Below are 20749 nucleotides of genomic sequence, written 5' to 3' on the forward strand. Positions count from 1 at the left end.
TTAAAAGTGCCACTGCTGTATTGAGAGCTGCACTTTATATGATGTGCAACCTTTATCCCTCTATTTACAGAGTCAGGTGAGAGAGAGAGTTGCCCTCCCTTGCAACTACTTTCTTTGGCTTCAAAGTTCAGCTCAATTCTTCACTAATCAACCTGCAAGAAGGAGCTCGGGTAAAATCATGACTGTCTCCACATCTTAGACTGACGTGTGTTTAGACCGAGAGCACAGAGGAGGACATTGTAAGGGTTTGTAAAAATAATAATAATAATAATAATAATAATAATAAAATATATATATTGATTCTTTTTATTAGACTTAAAAGGAAAGCTGTATTGGTATGATTAAGTATTTAAGTAATTCTTTATCTTGATACAATGTATTTTACATGCCATTTGCAACATTTTGAATGACGATGCACTTAAGTGTCTCGTAACCTTATTAGATCTAAATGCTAGATATCTAACTATATCTATAAATATTGTATATAGTACATTATGTCTATTACATCATGTTAAGCATAAACAACGGAAGTAGGATTTTCTGGATAAATTCTGTTGCTTTTTGTTCAGTCAGACTTTAATAATAATTTAATGGCTACCAGCTTTCATTTTATTGATTCATATCATGTCTTGCTGTAAATGAGTCACATAAAATACCAGGAATTTTTATTATCCTTTGGATAGATTTATCCAAGTAAAACGAAACCACAGAATCAGTGAATAATAGACAAAGTTAGAAAACAATTGATTTTGTTAAAAATATGATTTGTTTCTTGTATAATTACCTGTAATAGTTTTTTATTCTTTTGTTCATTGTAAAGTTCAAAACAGCAAGGCCTCAACTGCAGAATGAGGTGTGAAGATTAATAATTAAGCTCATCCTGTGACTTAATTTAAGGGCACTATTCAGTGTGAACCATAATTCTGTAGCATATAAAGGAATATCTGACTAAAGAATGACTTGTTGTAGATCGATCGTAATTCTTTTAATACAATGCTAGTATTTTGTTCATTGATAATAATCCTGGATTTTAAGTAATCTTATAAAAAATACAAGATTGTTCAATGTTCAAAAATTCAATGTTCCAAATTACATGGCCATTACTTACTCCCGTGAACTCTGCTGTGATGTCACAGATGTCTGAGTTGGCAGATGTGGATGAGTATGAACATGGACGCATTCGGGAGCTGCAGCAGCAGCGCATGGCTGTTCAGAAAAAGACCTACACTAAATGGATGAACAGTGTCTTCTCTAAAAATGGGGTATGAACAAGAAAGTCCATATCTTAAATAACCATTTTCATTACAACATTGTGCAGAGCATTAAAGGATCTAACACAGTCACAAAAAAAAAAGATTCAGCATTAAATGAACAGTAAGAGAACAGATAAGTATAAAAGTTACATATTTTATTGTTTTTCTAAGGGAAAATATTCAAATCAATTAAATTATTATTTTTTCACGGAGCAGCTTTAAACAAATCAAAACTATGGATAACAATTTACAATTTATTAGCTTTATCAGCTTGTTCCTGATGATAATAACATGATAATGAGCAACTAAGAGATCACAGTTGTAAGGAAACCTGTCTGAGGTGACATGAAGGAAAAACCTAGAAAGGAAGCAGACTCCAAAGGAAACCCATCCTCATTGGGGTGATACCAGATAGCACAACCGTAAATAAACCTCTTCTATAACTGTGTGCTATAAAAGTCCAATTGTATAACAGGAAATCCATTTCAGTTAACACAAAGTCCATTTTCTTGAGGTTACAAACTGTTACCCATGTATCATTATCCATACAAGCATGAGGCATCACTCGATGGATTGAAAATTCAGCTCTTTGCCCACAATAAGAAGAAAAAAGAGCAGTGCTAACTGTTGAGCATGGGGTGAATCCATTATCCTTTAGGGACATGCGGCAGCCAGTAGCACAGGAAACATCATAAAACATGTTTACTTTTTTCATTTTACAAAGCAACAAAATATCATATGACAAAATATGTACGTAATTGGCTGGCATACAAAATGCCCATGATGCTTTTCTAACTTCTTTTACTTACTTTTACTTTCTAACTTCTTTTACTTAACAGATTCTGTATCTAACAAAAACTAGTCAGTTAACACATGGAAATTATGCCACATATCTTTTTCGACATGATAACATGGTAGTTTATCTACAATGACATAATGTTAGCAAACATCAGCTTCGTCTCGTGCCACCTGTTTTCGTTTGATCTACTGCTACAGTCATGAATACTGACTGTAATTTATGTTGTCATAACTTATATCGGTTAACATTTATACAGTATGATACATAAATGAGCAGTTTCCAAAGTTCTTTATCAAATGGAAGTTTTGAAACACATGTGGTGCTAACTAATTAAGCTAATCTCTAAACACATTTACCATCTAAGTAATTACAGGTACCGTATATGATATCATGTATAATGCAACGTGTGAAGTCACCATGACTGTCAGAGCGTCTTCAAGGTCTAGTGAGGTGTTCTGAACAATGATCTGCTGGGAAACCTCGTGACCTGGCATTCATGTGGCCTACCTACCTAAACATTGCTAAAAACCAAGTATATTCCTTCATGTCAACTTTATTCCCTAATTGCATTGGCATATGCAAAATAAAATGTTCAAGAATGTATTGAGGAGAGGGTTATAATGGTATGGCTGACCAGTGTAAATCTTTGCAGAACACATGTGTAGAAGAGAAAAGTTCAATAAGAATTCTGTTAAGTTAAATAAAAGTAAATACGAGTTTCTAGTTTGGATTACCCACTGATGCTTACATCTCTTAATTAAAATTTTAATCATTATCGCATTCCCTTCTGCATTATAAAGTGTAAAAAAAGACATTAATTCCTCCAACACTGGGGGATACTCGGGGTGAACAACCTTTGAACCCTTTTGTAAGTTCAATTATGTAACCCCCGGTGGCATCTCAGTGAGGAAGAGCATAAAACAAGGAGGAGAGGATATAGCTCATAACTCAAGGTCTTACATAAACATTTCTGCAATGCTGAAGCCAGGAAGGAAGAGGAGCATGCAGTGAGTCTCAACACTAAATGTGATATATTCACTGTCATAACAGCTAGAAAACATGTAGTACTCTAAATCAGCCGACACTGTATTGTGCTGCTTGTTAGGGGTCAAGGGATATATGAAGAGCTATAAGTGACTGACACAGACTTTATACATTTATGATCGGAAGCTTACATACACTCATCATAAACATTAAGGTCATGGTGACATGGTGACTTTGAACTGTTTTTTTTTGGGAGCAGAATGGTTGTACAACATATAGTACATCCTTAATAGAAGAAAACACCAAGAATTAGGAGCACAATGTTTAACTTATTCTGGGTTTTTTTATATTTTATCTAATACTGATCTAATATTTGATTAAATGTCCGTTAAAAAGTTTCATCTTCAACTTTCGGTAGCCATTAACAAGCTCCTGGCAGAATTCTTGATGAATATTTGCCCACTCTACTTGGCAGAATGGATGGAATTCATTTAAATGGATTGGCTTCCTGGCGCTAACCAAAAATTCACACACAGTCGAGACTCCAAAAGCTTACTGTTAGCATGCTTTATCCAGACCATAACCAGCGTTGTTGCGTGTTTAAGGTCATTGTCCTGTTGGAGCAATTAGCATGATTCCCCCACTAGCATGCTTACCATTTGGTACAGTGTTCTTGGGTGGAATAATTTGTGTTTATACCTCCAAAATGCCCTCTGGTTACCATCCTTGTGGCCAGCTACAAACTTTGGTCAAGCTTAAAAGTGTCAGTTTTGGAGAAAGGGCTTCTTTCTTGGACAGCTGCACTTAAGTACATGACAAGATAGAAATAGTTTGAATGTTGATAGTTACATTGGCTTACCAGCAGATTCTAGTTCATGGCAAACTTGTACATTACCATGCTGATTACTGTATAAATCCTGACCATGCAACTAGTTTGGCTCTTATTCCAAACCCTAGAGCAATGGCTACATCTCCCCAAAACTTGATTTTATGTACAATTGTTTGAACCTGCAGTTGTTCACAAGATGGGCATTGGTCAATCATTATTTTGTGTTGGCACAGAGAAGCTGCACGCTGTAGTCAGTTTCACTAACATTTTTGGGCTTTGGGCTTTAAAGATTTTACGAGTTTTTGGGTGACTTTCAGCACCACATAATTAAAAATATAACTACATTTAAATGTGTAAATGTATATTTGTCCCTGTATATATAATCTTGACCTTATGGTATTTTGGAAAAAGAAAAGAGAAGATATTAAACCCTGTACTTCAAATTTTGCGGGATTTTTATCTTCTATTTAAGATTATATATATATATTTTTTTAATAGAAAAGTCCAGTTCAAATAAATCATAACTACCCCAATATTCTCAAGGCTTTGCGTTAATATGAATGTATGCACATTTCACCACAACTGTGTGTTATACATAAATTTCTTTTTATTTCATTTGTTTGATGTTATGATTTCATTTATTTATCTTCAGTAAACTCCTTATCCTGGTTAGAATAATGTTGAATCAGGAGTCTTTGTTTTTTTCAAATAGCTGTCGTCTAACAAATCGCCAAACTCCTTTCTGTTTGTCTGTGATCACCTGCAGAGATTCTAGGATGCTTTTTCCCTATAGCTCTTAACCAGGAAATGCATACAAAAACAGATTTGTCTGAAGAATCTTGCAGTTTTTCCTATTTAGTTCAAAAGGGATCTGTTCAGAAACTAAAGTCCCATAGTTCTTGCATAAGGGAGTGGTTATCAAGCTCTAAGTGGAACCGGCAAAAAAAGGAGGAGTATGTGATTCATGCTGGAATACAGCATAGTGGCCACTAGCCAAATGCAATATTTAAACCGTGCCTGCTGCTCCTGGAGCAAAGAACACAACACTTCCTCTCCCATCTGACCCTAACATTTCTGGAAAATACCAGGAGCTAGTTCAACCTGTTCTCTGTAAGTGACCTGTCCAAAACATTACAAAGATTAACCTTTAATGTTGCCAAGCAGGTTTGTTGTATGCTTAACTAACTGTGCGACCTTTCTAAATAATCCTAAATCATCTGACATGTGCTGGTGAAGTAATAGAGGTATTTCTCTGTTCAGGAAAACATTGTCCTGGAAGATGTGTACACAGAGCTCAAGACTGGTGTGTATTTAGTGCGTCTCTTGGAGCTCATCTCCAGGGAGAAGCTACCCACACCTAGCCGAAGAACCCTCAGAGTACACTGTTTGGAGAACAACAGCATTGCCATAAACTTCCTCAAAACTAAGGTGCCACTGGCAGAATCGAATTTTTAACTCTCATAAAGCAGTAAACAAATTACAATACAGCAATTCACAGTTTAAAAGATTTTCTAATATGTGGGTCTTGGAGAATATCCTTATTTATCCTTTCTCTTTAGATCCGAGTAGATTTAATTGGACCTGAGAACGTTGTGGATGGGGACAGAACCCTGATCTTGGGCCTCATCTGGATCATCATTCTCCGTTTCCAGATTGGAGCAATTAATCTTGATGAAGTTGTGAGCAAAAAAAAAAAACATGCACTTAGTGTTTCTGTCAGGATTATCTGCCATGTTTATCTGCTATAACTGCATCCTGATTCTGTTTTGTTTCCAGGACAGTGGTAATGCCAGCTTAGCACGTCGTTCAGCCAAAGAGGCTCTTCTGATATGGTGCCAAAGGAAAACCGCTGGTTATAACAATGTGGATGTTCAGGACTTTTCCAGCAGCTGGAGGGATGGACTGGCCTTCAATGCACTCATCCATGCTCACCGGTAATGTTATGAGATGTATAACATTGTATGAAAACAGGACCATCACTATATATTTAAAACCACACACAGATGTAAAATATATCTCCAACTATTTAGTCTGTGGTGACTTTTTCTTTTTCAGGCCAGATCTATTTAATTACAATCGACTTTATCCAGATGAGGCAAGGAAAAATTTGGGACATGCTTTCACCCTAGCTGAAAGTGAATTTGGCATCATGCAGCTACTTGATGTGGAGGACATAGTGGATTCACATCCTGATGAGAAGTCCATCATGACCTATGTTTCTCTCTACTACCATTACTTCTCTAAAATGAAGCAGGGGCAAACCATCCAGAAGAGAATAGCCAAGGTTGGTTATACTAATAAATGTTAAGAAGTGGACCTTAATTTGCGTTCCCCACTGGATCATCACTGGATTTAGTGATCCATAATTTAAAATAACAATTTCACAATATGTGCAAAAATTTAAGTGCAAATTTCTTCTTCAGTAATTGCTGATTGTTTATCCTGGTCAGGGTAAATAGTGGATACAGAATGCTGGAGATAAAGCAGGAATACACGCTTGATGGAATAATGTTGCATCACGAGACCCCATGTACACAAATACATTACATTTGTATTAATACAGATACACTTTCATTCCTAGGGGCATACAAAGCAGTTAATCCAACAAGCTGAGGGTTAAATAAGAGACCCTGGAGCTTCAAGGCAGTCAAGTTACCTGCTGTTTCACCATGCTACCTAAAATAGCTGTCCTGAGAATACATTTAAGCAGCTATCATGTTTTCTGTGGTTTTGGTTGACATCACACTCCATTTAAGGGTACTGCCAACCATTAAAACCCAATTGCAAGCGCAATGCACATCAAGAATGAATGCACCATATATGGTACCTTTTGTAGTCTACATCGAGGGCTGTACTCGGGGAGACTGTGGATTATTGGATTTTACACTAGATCAGTAGGGAGGAGCTCTGTCTCTAATCAGATAAGCATTAGCTTAACCCTGGAAAATACACACAAGTGAGGAAGTAAGTCCCCTTCCTACAGCATAGTTAGCAGGATACTAAAATAGCATTCACTATATTTCTAGCATCATGACAGAAAAATCGCTCTGCACACACAGTTAAAGGCCACCAAACGGATTTGAGTTCAGAGGGCGGAAGATTCTATTTTAGTGCTTGGTCGGGACTCATGGAGAGGTACAGTGGTGAGAAGTGTTCTGTTCTGCCTGTGCAGGAAAACGATGACAAGATTGTTCACCACCACATTCGTATGTGTGAATAGAACAGTACACCAGCTGTCATAGAGGTGTGTTTAATAATGACGTGCATGTCGATTCGGGAACTGTGCCAAGTCGGGTCAGATTTAGGGGCAATTTGGTGTTGAGACGTGACGAGAAATGGCAGGTGGTGTGTCTGTTCCAGGTGTGCCCAGCCGGGTCATTGGCTGGAAATGTCTCTCATTGGGAGTTTCAGCAATCAGTGGCTGAGATGGCAGACTATGAGAGAAGCTATTATTAAACCACAGAGGAGTGTGTCAGCACTGCAAAGGGTGTGTATAAGTAGCTAGATGTCGTTGTAACTAAAGACTGCTCTAATACCTTCACACTTAGTTATAGTTTGGAGGCTAACTTGTTGATAATTTGATGATTGACCATCTGATTGAGTCATGTTCAAAAATTAATACACCCTCTTTTAATTATTAATGTTTCTGTATAAAGCATAATAAAAATTATCTCATTATAGTGGGTCTTAATACTACCCAAATACAACCTCAGATGGACAACAACAACGTGCCATTAATTATTTAATACAAATAAACCAAAAAAAAAATATATATATATATATATATATATGGGCAAAATGAAGTACCCCCATGATTCAATCACGCGTAGATCCACTTTTAGCAGCAAAAAAGCATTGTGTTGGCATTTCAAGTTTTTGGGCATTTACTTTCACCTATGCGCAGCTCTCTTAAGGTCCCACCACAGCGTTTCAATTGGGTTTAGGTCTGGGCTTTGACTAGGCCATTCCAAAACCTTGATTCTTTAATTTTTCAGCCTTTCTGATGTAGATTTACTGGTGTGCTTTAGATAATTGTCTGTTGCATGACCTAATTTTGACCAAGCTTTAGCTTTAGGTCCTGTGTCTCCACTTTAGTCTCAACTGTCCATGACACATAAGAAGTCTTGTGATTTGTTCAGATGCAGATTTGCAAACCTCAGCTGTGCTTTCGTGTTCTTTTTTGCCAGAAGAGGCTTGCTCCCGGCAACCCTTCCAAACAAACCATACTTCTTCTTTAAATTGTGCTGTCATGGACATTAACATTTAAGTGATGCCTGTATGGTCTGTAGTTCTTGTTTTTTTTCTATTGCTCAGAGCATTGCATGGTCTGGTCTTTGGTGAATGTGCTGTGATGTGCATTCCTGAGAAGATTGCCAACTGTCTTAAATGCTTTTCACTTGTGAATAATGTTTCTCACTGTAAAACTTTGAATGGCAACTTATTTGGAAATGGTTAATACCACTTTCCAGATTGATGTGCAGGAACAATTGTTTTTCTTTGTATAGTCCATTGTCCATTAGTCCATTGCTTATGTCTTTCCCTCTTGGCATTGTGTGAACACACACCTGAATTCTCCAGACATATATATTACGGCAGCAATGCGGCATGGCATGGAGGCAATCAGTCTGTGGCATTGCAGCCTTTAGCTCTTCTGCGTTGTTAGGTCTGGTGTCTTGCATCTTCCTCTTCACAATAGCCCACAGATTCTCTATGGGGTTTAAGTTGGGTGAGTTTGCTGGGCAATCAAGCATAGAGATACCATGCCTTAAATCTGTACCATGGTATCAGTACTTTTGGCAGTGTGAACAGGTGCCAAGTCCATAAGCTCTCCATAAAGCTAGTCTGCAGAGGGAAGCATGAAGGTGCTGTATGGCTGCGCCGTGCTTGGACCTGATAAAACAGTGGACCAACACCAGCAGATGACAGGGCTTCCCAAACCACTGCTGACTGTTTAAACTTTACACTGGACCTCAAGCAGCTTGGATCCTGTGCCTCTCCTCTCTTCCTCCAGACTCTGGGACCTTGATTTCCAAATGAAATGCAAAATAAATTTTCATCTGAAAAGAGGACTTTGGCCAACTGAGCAACACTCCAGTCCTTTTTGTCAGTAATTTATGCAAAGGGAGCCCCGACCAAGTATTAAGTGCTGCACATGTTCATACTTTTGAGTAGTCCAACATTTTTTAATTGGTCCTAAGTAACATTTCCAATTTTCTGAGGTACTGAATTTTTGGGTTTTCATTAGCTGTAAGTCATAATTAAGAAAATTAAAGACATAGACACTTTAAATATATCAGTCACTCTTATCCATTACACAGTATGTGTGTAATGGATCTATATAATATCTGAGTTTAATTTTTTTAATTGAATTACTGAAAAAAAATCAACATTTCAATGATATTCTAATTCATCAAGAAACAACTGCATGTACTGTATGGATGGATGAATGGATGGATGGATGGATGGATGGATGGATCGATCGATAGATAGATAGATAGATAGATAGATATAGAAGTTATAATGTATTTAAAAAGTAAACAGTTACGTTTATCATTACAAAGTGCACACTACAATTATTATGGAAACTGTGGCCCTTTTAGTGTATAGAGGTTTACCTTACTAATAGAGCTGCTTTATATATTATTATGTTTTCTTTGTATTCATACTTTTAGTGGCTTTTGTGTCAGGTTAATCTGAAATAGGCTGGTGCCTTACAGTGGGGGAACATGGAACATGACTACCCTACTTATATTGATAAAAAAAAAAATCAGAGGTACTCATTTTGAAACCTGTGATCATTCTTTACTCTGCTTCCAGATTGTAGACCTCCTGAAAGAGCTGGATGATATGAAAAGGCAATATGAGCACATGGTCACTGATCTACTACAATGGATCAGGACCAAAATAGTGATGCTGGATGATCGTTCTTTCCCGAACTCCCTGCCAGGCATGAAGCAGCTGGTGGCTGCCTTTAAGACCTTCCGCACTGTGGAGAAGCCCCCTAAGTACCAGGAGAGAGGAGCTATTGAAGCCCACCTCTTTAACCTGCGTACAAAGCTGATGGCCAACAATCAGCGTGCCTATGTTCCTCCAGAAAGTAAGACCCTTGGAGATATTGAGAGGACCTGGACTCTGCTAGAGAGGGCAGAATATGAGCGGGAACGCGACCTGCAGATCGCCCTCTTAAAGCTGGAGCAACTTGAGCAACTAGCGCAGAAGTTTGGCCGTAAAGCAGCACTCAGGGAGAGCTACCTGGAGGACACAATGCAGTTGGTTCTGAAGGATGATTTAAAGCGACTGGAGACTCTGGAGGAAGCCCAGGTTGCAGCTCAGAAACTGGAAGCCTTACGCACTGATATGCTGGCTCGTGAGCCTCGCTTTCAGGCTCTCAGTGAGATGGCAGCTATAATTGAGAGGGAGAATTACCACAGTAAGGAACAGGTTATCCGCAGGTATGTTAACAGATTTTTTCATTTGTGACATACAGTACTATACTATACTTTATCTGTTATGATGTTTTAGGGCCACTTTTAAAAAATTACAAGATTTCAAAAATAAAGTAATTATTTCAAGAAATGTTCTGCCAATTTTTTTTCTTTTAATCTTGTATGTTTCTTTTTTCTTTTATTAAACAGTATCCTTTGAATGCATTTGTACCTATCTGTCCTTACTATAAACAAATGGCAAGCATCTTTCACTGTCCTTTATTGTGTACAACAGGCAAATGAATATCTCCAAAAAATGGCAAGCTTTACTTCAGCAGTTGCAGCAGAAAAGAGATTCTGTCGGAGAGTTGGTGAACACGCTTGCCCTTCTCAAGGACACGGAGCTAATCTCTCTGGACCTAAAAGAGCTACAGGTTGTTATTTTCATTTAATTCCATAAATACAGTGGAGTAAGGTTAAGGCTAAAACATGCAGATTAGGTTAATCTGGCGTTCCCAAAATTGTCCATAGTGTGTGTGCTCTGCCATGGATTGGCACCAGGGTGTACCCCACCTTGTGCCCAAAGTCTCCTGGGATAGGCTCCAGGCCCCTGCAACCCTGCACAGGATAAACGGTATAGAAGATGAATCAATGAATTAATTAATTTCATAAACATAAGGCACAGTAGGGGCCTCCGAGTGGCGCAGTGGTAAAGTGCGCGCCCTATGCTATAACCTCTCACAGCCGGAGGTCTAGAGAGAGCTGATTGGCCGAGCTCTCTCAGAGGGGAGGGATGAGAGGTACTCGCGCTCCCTCATTAATCACAGCTCTACATCCAAACCGGGAGCGTCTGTGAGCTCGCGCACGCGGAAGAAGCGGCTAGCGCTTTCCTCCGACTGTGTTACTCCGCCCCTAACGGTGCGTGAGCGTCATGCTGTCGGAGTTCGGAGGAAACACGTGATAGTCTTCGGCCCTCCCGGCTGAATGGTAGTAGTAGCCTTAATGTGGGAGCCCCCTAGTGACGGGGAGGAATTGGCCACGACTAAATTAGGAAAAAAAAAAAAAGGCACAGTCGATATAAAAATTTTACATGCAATTCAAAAATGAAGCTTTTTGGGAAAAAAAGAGAAAACTTTCATAACTGATAGCTAATAGCTTGTAAAGGCAATTTTTCTTTTCTCTACATTTTTATTTTAATTCCACTCTTCCTTACAAATATACTCCTGATCGATAAAGTTGTAAGAGAATATTCTGTATGAAGGAGTCTTTACCTTTATAAAAAATTTCTTTATTACTATTTGTCTAGAAGAGGTCTGCAGGTGTGGTCACTATTCCTTGTCATGAGTATGGTGTTCTTTGGGTGATAAGATGTCTATTTTCTGTGCCAAATATATATTTAGAAATAATGCCCAAAATGGTTTACCTCTCGTAAGATCAGAGCACATTTTTACTACATGGTTTTGTATTACTGTGTGTATAACTGTATGTATGTTTTCTCTTGATTTAATTTTTAAATCTGGAGTTTGTAGACTTAGACATAGCAAATACTTATTTTTATTATTACAAAAACAAGATATCCAACACATTGCAGTATGAGAACTCTGTAAAAACAAAGTTCCAGAAATCACACTTAATGTTCTTCTGTGTTGTTTCACTCTTAGCTTCAGGCAGGGTCTTCTGACCTTGGAAAGCATTTACCAGATGTGGTGGATCTACTCCAGAAACAAGAACTGTTGGACACCAAGATCATTTCTCTTGGAGAATCACTGAGTACCATCAGCAGTAGTGCATTAAGGGGGAAGCACAGAGATGTTTCACAGGTTCAGAGAACCGTGCAAGAGCTTAATAGCCAGTACAAATCCCTCCTGGCCCTTAGCCAGAACAGGTGATGTCTTTGAATTTGAAATAATCGTTCAAGACTCTCTTAAACTTTTTTGCAATCTGTTGTTCTGTAGTTTGTTATTAAAGATTAAAGATCTTTTTAAAGGAGGAGAGCCTTGGAGGGACAACTGAAGCTCTTTGAGTTCTTCCATGACTGTGAGGAAGTGGAAGCTTGGATTTATGAAAAGTGGCTTCTGGTGCAAGCAGCATCTTTGGGCAGAGATCTCAGTCAGATTGAACAAGCCATTCAAAACCATAAGGTTTGACTTTTTAATTAATAAAAAACAAAGAAATATTAATGCCTCCTAGCTATTCACATGTGAATTAAGTTGTTTTTATGCAACAGATGTTTCTACGTAATGCAAATGTTCTAATATTATTTGCAGACATTGGAAGCAGAAGTGCAGTCACAAGAATCTCTGTGCTCCAAGGTTGTGTCCAGGGGTCAGGAACTGTGTAGAGGGAGACACCCCAACGAGAAAGATATCCAAAAATGGATCCGGACCTTGCAGAAACAGTGGCAGCAGCTTAGGGACCAAGTTACAAACCGCAAAAACAGACTGCATGCAGCCATTGTTATCAAACAGGTTCTGTTTGTTGCTACTACATCTACCTGATAGACCCCCAAACAACTAGAATGTGCACTGTAAGAAATCGCTTAAAAGAGTCTGTTTAACCCTTCATCACTATTTTCCATACAGTATTTTGCTGATGCAGCAGAAGCAAACTCATGGCTTAATGATCGCAAACCCCTTCTAACTGATGAAGATTATGGAAAGGATGAGATGAGCACCATTGCACTGCTCCAGCGCCACCAGAGACTGGAAAAGGAAATGGGGGCATATGCCTCAGAGATAAAGAGGCTGAGTGAGCAAGCTCAGAGTGCTGCCCAGCTGGCTCCACTGACAGTAAGTAACTTTATTAGGGTTTTCTGCAGGGTTGCTGAGATTACACTTTGATAGGGTGTGGGACTAAACAATCCAGCTAAGCATTCTGCTCCTCTGAACTGAAAAAAGACAGTAGATGTTAATTGGGCACCTTATCATGACTCCCCCTGGTGGCATAAGCTGTACCAGGCACGTGCCACAGAACACTGATGAGATTGGCTTTAGAACTTTGAGTCTGTGGTTCTTTTTCTTTGCTTTGGAGTCTTTTGTTTTAATGTTTATTTGTAATACTTAAATAAATAATAAAACCATTAAAACTGATAACATACCTGATTGGTTATTATTATTATTATTATTATTATAATAATTATTATTATTATATTTATTTTTTATCCAAAATGCAGTACTTCTTTTTATTTATCAAATGAATTGTAATGATTTTTTTCCCTGTTCTATTCAGACAGAACCTCAGCAGACCAAAATGGTCAACTACAGTGATTCATCAGGAGATGAAAGAGAGACAGTGAAGGAAAAAGGACGAATTTCAGTAAAAAACAGAGAATCTTCCCCTGCCTTACCACAAATGCAGGAATTTAATGCCAAAATTAGGTTTAAATACAGAGGTACAAATCACATGAATTATTAAAGTGCTAATCTGATATTTATATTAAGTATCAATATAGAACAACACCACCACCACCACCACCACATACTGTATCTTTTTGCATGAACATTTTTGTTCAGGGATAAAACTAACCTGGGATCGTGGAGAAATGCTGACAATCCTCAGCAAAGAAAAAGATGATAAAATGCTTGCACGGGATAGTAAAGGAAACGAACAACTGGTGCCTTTTTCATACATTACAGATCTTTCTTCATCTGTAAGAGACTCCATAAATCACTAAAAAGATATCATATCATTGTATATAACATTAGGTAGATTTACATATGCATGTCATGGATGTTTAATTTATTAATTCATTATTTCTGTATGCATTTTGAATTATGAAGATGCAGAAAACCCCACCTGCACCCATAAGCACAGTTCCAGAGAGCCAGACTCGAAAAGTGAGCCGGCCGCGCCGCACCCGCTCCATGCGCCGGGGCACTGCTGAAATCGCAATCACTTCTATGCCAGACCCCCATTTTCAGAAAGATACCATAGAAAATACACAAAGCAGCTTGGAGAAAGACTTTAACAGTCTCTGTCAACTACTACAGGTAAACATACACTGTTAAACCTCAAAAAGCATGCGTTCCGATTTTGTAGAAGTTCAAACACTATGAAATTAGGGAGCTTCTGTTTTTATTCGGTGATGGGGTGGGTTCCCTCCTTATTAGTGTTGCATTTTAGAGATTATAATCAGATTCTGAGATTATGAGTAATCTCAATAGGTACAACCTTAAAAATACAGAGTGATTGGAGGCCAAAAAATGAAGCATTGAGGTATAAACAGATGTTTCCACACTGGCCAAAGAAAGTTAGTTTGTTACAGTAGTTTTTCACCCACTTTAAATTATTTAATGATTTAATTAAGAATCACATTTTTATACATAACCATTTGGTGCTTAGTATACAGTGGAGATCAAAATTAGAGAACCATGCTAATAGAACAGTATTTTACAAAATAACCAAGGAACTTCAATAAATAACTTTATTTTGTAAAAAACACAATGATCAAAATTAGAGAACAACAATGACCGCAGCACAGAGAAACATTACAACTAAAATTTCTAAAGGTTACAACAGTCAAAAATTAGTAGGAAGTGTACTAGACATCACTAGTCTCTCACACTGCTCTGGAGTGATTTTGGTCCACTCTTATTGAATTATTCCAGTGTCTTCTATAGTTCAGTGACTTGGGTTTCTTGGCCATAACTTTGTTGCCAAGGATTATTATTTTTTTTTTCATTTCATTATTTCGTTATTTCTGCTTTAGGGAACTCCTTCACGCATTTAGTTGTGTGACAGGTGGCACTGTTGTGCATGAAAATTGCTGGCTGATTGGGTGATAAATGCAGGGAAGGAACTACATGTTGTCAAAGAAGGTTCTGATAAACACTTGCATTCACTCTGCTATGTAGCGGTATAAGAGGCCCAACTTCTGCTGCTGAAAACGTCCCCCAAACCATGAGGCTTCCCCCTCCATCTTTCACTGACTTCTTTAGAAAGTTTGGGTCAGTCTTTCCCAAGTTTGTCAACAAATATAATGTTCCATCAGACCTAAATAAATTTAACTTGCTTTCAACATTAAAGTGAATTGTTCTCAGCAAAGGTTAGTCTAGCCTTTTGATTCTGTCTGCTAAAGAAGTTTGGTCACAGCAGAGGGGGCTTTCAGTCCTAATTCTATTAAACTGATGAGACAGATCCGTACTCTGTTCCACCCTGAACTGCCATGCAATCCCAGCTGCAAGGTTAAACCATTCGCCCATTATCTTGTCCTCTCTGGAATTTGTCTTTGTAGGACTTAAATGAGTTTGTGACATTGCAAAGATGCAATATTTCCTCAAATCACAGATTTAGAACGACCAACTTCTCTTGCTATGGCTGAAATGGTCATCCCTTTTGCCTTCATCTGGACGAAGGCCAGTCTAAGGGTTTTAGTCACTTTAGAACAGCTCACCATCTTGCAAAATCAGAGAAAACTGGAAAGTTAGGCTGCCAGTTAAATAGTGTTTGTCAGATAATTAAAGAAATTAGCATCAGGTGGCAGTTTAACACCAATAACTGGAAGTGTTCTCTAATTTTCAAATCTTATTGAAGTTTTGTATTTAATATATATGTAACTCATGAAATATGCTTAAAAGACCTTTTATTCCTGATTAGATTATTTTAAAAAGACCTAAGCAGTGACCTTGAAATCTAGGAAATTGTAGATTGTAGAATCTCAAATTTTGATCTCCACTGTTTATGCCCAGGCTAACTACTTAGGTAAAATTTTAGTTAATTAACCGAATTGTTCCTATTAGCTGCTTAATAGGAAAGTTAAGTTATTTTTGTAAGTAGTTTTGTTATTATTAGAATTTCAAATTTCAAATGCATTGACGGTTTTTATCTTTTGTTCTGACTTGGTTATGAGCATGGCAGATTACTAGATCATTAACTAAATGAATTTGGCATTCTAGGAAATGATAGATGCACAATGTACAGTATTTGGATTTTCTGAGAGCATAAGTCTTTTTCCAAACACCATTCTCAGTGTGTCAAGGATCAGGTAATCACAGAAATTTATTTTTTGCCTGTAGTATAAGACAAAAATCTTGGATGAGACTGCTCAGTTACATGGGTTTTATAACGCCTGTGAGGAGTTTGAGTCCTGGATGGAGGACAAGGAGAACATTCTCAACACTTTCAACTCTAATTCTGAAAATACTGAGGTTCTGCAGGCCAAATACGAGGTGAGTGTATAAAAAAAAATAATAATAATTTAAATTGCATTCATACATCACATAATTTAATTGTGCTAAATCTATTATAATTTCTGCACAAAGAATTTTCTTACGGAGCTGGCAAGTGGTAAGGGGCAGCTTGATGGCATCACTAAATTGGGTGACGATCTTTTGAAAAAGCAACACAGCAAGAAGAGAGAGATTAAGGACAGATATGCTCAGGTCACCAAGAGGTAGGAGGAAATAGCTTTAGACCCTGATAATAACTTCAGAATCAATATACGATGCAAATCCCAAAATCCATGTAAACAAATTCGAAGGTGTCAATGGTATATTGTACTTAAAATAAAAACTTGTCCTCAGGTGGGAGCATATACAGGCCCTAAAGGATGAGAGGGCTCAGGAACTGCTCAGCTCAGCTGATATCAAGTCCTTCTTACACACTTGTGAAGATGCCAAATCCCAGCTCCTGGACAAACTGGTCCAGCTGGATATGTCTGGTGTGGGCAGCTCAGCATCGGCCCTGAAGGCTGAAGAACAGAGTCACTCCCAGGCTGAAAGGGAGATTGAAGCCCTTGAGAGAAAGATAGAATACCTAAAGAGTGTGGCCAGAATGTGAGTCTGTGTGACACACAATGTTACACAATTGTTCCTCAATTATATATACTTTTTCATTTCTCCTCATTGAGCTTGCCCTACCTACGTTGTAGGAAGCGTGACTGCAGCCCTGCAGAGAGTGCTGCTATCATGGAGGAGGTCTATGCTTTGGAAAAGTTGCTGCAGCAGGTCAAGGGTCAGGCTTCGAAAAGGCAGAGAATTATAGAGGAGGCTCAACGCCTGCAACTCTTCCAGAAGGAGTCCAGAGATTTGCTGCTGTGGTCTAAGGCAATAGAGGAACGCTTGCTTGAAGAAGAGAATAGCTCTGATGTTGCCTCTGCTCAAGCCTTGTTGAATGAAAACCAGGAACTGAGGCTGGAGATTGAGCAGCAGAGAGAAAGGTTTTGTAATGCACGGCTGCACTAGTCCATCAAGTCCTCAAACTGATCAGCCATAACATTTTGACCACCTGTCTAATATTGAATAGGTCCCCACTTTTGCCACCAAAGCAGTAATGATCTGTCTGTTCTGACACCTTTCTACTGAAAGTGACATTAACCTTTCTTTAAATTGAACTACAGTAGCTCTTCTATTGAATCGACTACATGGGCTAAACTTCACTTCCCATGTGCATCAGTAAGCCTTGGCCACACAGTTCATCAATTTTCCTTTTCTGTATCACTTTAGGTATGTTCTGACCGCTTAAGAACATTTCACGATACCTGCAATTTGGACCTCCAGTCCTCCAGCCATAACAATCTGGCCCCTATAATAAGATATTGTAACTGTAGATATTGTGAGAAGGGTCAATATGTGATGGCTAGACGACTGCATTAGAGCAGGTCATAGTCTGGTCCAATAGAAGCGTTAATGTAGATCAAATTGATGAAAAGGTAAATCCTGGTTACCAGAGAAAGGTGTCAGAACACATCGTGTATTAATGATTTGGTTGCAAAATGGGGGGCTTACTTAAAATTATGCAGATGGTCATAATGTTGTGGCTGATTGGTGTAAATAAACAAACAATTAAGGAATTTGAGAACAACAAAATTTTCTAAAATCTATTGCATTTTCTATTACAAATATAGAAAGTGGGTTAAAATTATTATATTAGAAAAGCAAGCATCTTAATACAGGCTATAATGGCCCATTTGTTTTCAGATTGAAAAACATGGAGAAGCTGGCTGAGTCTTTGGAGGCATCATCTGAAGGAAAAGTTGCTAAGGATACCCGACCAATGCTGGCTCAGCTGAACCAGGAATGGAGCAGGTTGGACAAACTTTGGTCCAGTCGAAACAGGCGGTTAGAACAAGCACTTGAACTCCAAAAGTGGAACAAAGAAGCAGATCGAATAGATTCTACAATAGCTGGTCATGAAGCCAGGTTAAAGGTTAAAGACTTAGGGGTAAGACGATCTGTCATTGTTCGGGGAAACATTTAAAGTACAGCATAATACAAAATAAGCAGTGCTAAAAACAATTGTTCTAATTATGTGTTATTTTAACTGTACTGATTCAGAATGCTTTTTTGTTAGTTTGGTAATGAAATTTGTATATATGTGTGTGTGTGTGTATGTGTGTGTGTGCGTGTAGGACTCTGTAGATGCCGTTCGCAGTTTACTTGCCCGTCAAGAGGAGCTGGAGGGATTGCTTGGTGCTCTTGACCAAAACATAAAGTTCTTATTCAAATCTTATTCAAATCTTTTTCAAGACCACTTTGCATCCAAACAGTGAGGAGAAACTTTCACTCATAATTTGTGTTTTTCTTTATTTAATTTAAGCGTGTTTACTAAATATTCTATTATACTTTAATCTCAGGATTCAGCAGCGATCCTGGGCCATTGAAGAACGATACAAGAAGCTCAAAGACAGCTGCAGACAAAGACATCTGGAATTACTTGCCTCCAAATCATACCAAGTATTGCTACATACATATGATACGGAAAAGTTTGACTGTTGGACATATGTACTGTAAAATACAGCCAAGTAGTTGTTTCTTGAAGCAACTAGCACTGTCCAATAACAACCAGCACTAATTAGTTTTTAAAGCCTAATAATGTTAAAACTATAATACTTCATTGTTTTCCATTGGCAGGAATATTACAGAGATGCAGAAGAGCTACTAATTTGGATGGATGAGAAGTTTAAGATAGCTGAGGATGAATCTTACAGAGACCCAACCAACATTCTGCGCAAACTAAAAAGGCATGAAGCAGCAGAGAAAGAGATGCAGGCCAATCAAGTCCGTCTGGACAGACTGATTGAGGTACACATAGTTTGGTACACTAAAAAACTGTCTACTATGTACACTGAAACAAATAGATGGATGATTTTTAAATAAATGTGACAAAATCAATCATTAGTAAGGTCTCATTTCCACCCCTTTGATAATTGTTTCTGATAAATCTTAAGGCACGTCTAAGAATGATGCTGGGTTTGTTTTGATTGAGAAGGCAGGAGAAGCAATGCTGGCTGAGGACCACTATAATAGTCAGAGCATCCGGAGAAAGGCTCGGCAAGTGCAGAGCAGATGGAATGAGCTCCAAAGGAAAATGGCCGAGAGAGGGGACAAGCTGAGACAGGCTGGTCAACAGGAACAACTCATGGAGCTACTTCAGGTAATTTTAAACTAGTAATGCATAATTAATATTGATAATATTATCACTTGCTTAAGTGTTATAAATAGTCCTGCCGATCGATCTAGTTCAAATCCAAACTAGTTCAAAATTTAATCACTCTGGTGAATCACTATTTATTACAATTTTAAAATACTCAGATTTACTTGTATCATAACCATGCAATGTTGGCATAAAGAAATGCATAACTGGTTAGAGGAAACAGATTATACAGTGTTATAATATCTCAAACAATATCATTTAACAACTGTTAAATTCAAATCTCCTTGTAGCAACAATCATTTTGTGATCCTTGTCTGTAGCAGGTGTATATAAGGGAATTTTTTTCTTCTCTCTCTCTCTCTGCACTTGGCTCATAAAGAGCGGTGTATCTGTTTGTGTCATTAATAAACTACGCCGGTAAGGGCTGAAGATAAATGTTGTTGTATCCATTATTATAATAATTATTCCGCTGCAAGAAGGCAAAGTTATGCACTTTGGAAGTAATTCTGCTAACGTTTTGTATGGTTAATTTGCGTTAAACAATACCAACGTTAAAATTTCTGGATTAATCACATTCGTTAATGTGCTGATATTGACAGCACTAGTTATAAATTGGAATATTATATATTTATTGTATACAATGAAACCTTGGATTGCTAGTAACGTGGTTTGCGAGTGTTCCGCAAGACAAGCAAAGATTTTTAATGAATTTTGTATTGAAAAATGAGCAAGTCTTGGTTTATGAGTACGAGTATCATGTATCACGCATGCGCTTCTTGTTTTGACGCTAAGCGTCACGTGATCACAACTGAGCCAACGGTTTTGCTCTCTCTTATGCTGCGCAACACCGTGCCGGGTCACACACTCTCTCGCCTGTTGTGTGTTTGTGTGTTTGTATGTGTGTGACGCACCCCCTCTTTGCTTTACACACACACACACGCGCACACACAGACACACACACACACACACACACACACACTCTGCTCTACACAGAAACACTGCTCTGTCACGACTCTTTTCGTGAAAAAGAAGGTAAAGTCCAGGTTCATTTCTTTGCTTGTTTTATGTTACAGCAGTGATTCCATTA

At 38.1% G+C, this 20749-nt stretch overlaps 1 protein-coding gene across 3 annotated transcripts in view; it reads left to right on the forward strand.

Annotated features, from left to right (window-relative positions):
- Positions 1-111: 111 nt before the first annotated feature.
- The window catches only part of sptbn5 (spectrin, beta, non-erythrocytic 5), a 48316-nt gene continuing 27678 nt past the window's right edge, over positions 112-20749 (forward strand). Inside the window, exons 1-24 of one of the 3 annotated variants that reach the window (XM_053509480.1) lie at positions 112-239; positions 1137-1262; positions 5126-5293; positions 5425-5544; positions 5642-5799; positions 5921-6149; positions 9683-10317; positions 10586-10724; positions 11952-12175; positions 12278-12431; positions 12558-12758; positions 12873-13079; positions 13519-13681; positions 13803-13939; positions 14070-14279; positions 16305-16457; positions 16551-16681; positions 16812-17063; positions 17159-17446; positions 18207-18450; positions 18638-18774; positions 18863-18962; positions 19140-19310; positions 19498-19662. In XM_053509480.1, coding sequence (XP_053365455.1) covers positions 1137-1262; positions 5126-5293; positions 5425-5544; positions 5642-5799; positions 5921-6149; positions 9683-10317; positions 10586-10724; positions 11952-12175; positions 12278-12431; positions 12558-12758; positions 12873-13079; positions 13519-13681; positions 13803-13939; positions 14070-14279; positions 16305-16457; positions 16551-16681; positions 16812-17063; positions 17159-17446; positions 18207-18450; positions 18638-18774; positions 18863-18962; positions 19140-19310; positions 19498-19662 — 4512 coding nt within the window. In that variant the 5' untranslated portion in view covers positions 112-239. Of the gene's footprint in view, positions 246-1136; positions 1263-5125; positions 5294-5424; positions 5545-5641; positions 5800-5920; positions 6150-9682; positions 10318-10585; positions 10725-11951; positions 12176-12277; positions 12432-12557; positions 12759-12872; positions 13080-13518; positions 13682-13802; positions 13940-14069; positions 14280-16304; positions 16458-16550; positions 16682-16811; positions 17064-17158; positions 17447-18206; positions 18451-18637; positions 18775-18862; positions 18963-19139; positions 19311-19497; positions 19663-20749 lie in introns of all 3 variants that reach the window. The other 2 variants (XM_053509481.1, XM_053509479.1) reach the window with 2 other exon arrangements.

The sequence above is a fragment of the Clarias gariepinus genome, chromosome 13 (assembly GCF_024256425.1).
Source record: "Clarias gariepinus isolate MV-2021 ecotype Netherlands chromosome 13, CGAR_prim_01v2, whole genome shotgun sequence".
Taxonomy (NCBI): Eukaryota; Metazoa; Chordata; class Actinopteri; order Siluriformes; family Clariidae; genus Clarias; species Clarias gariepinus.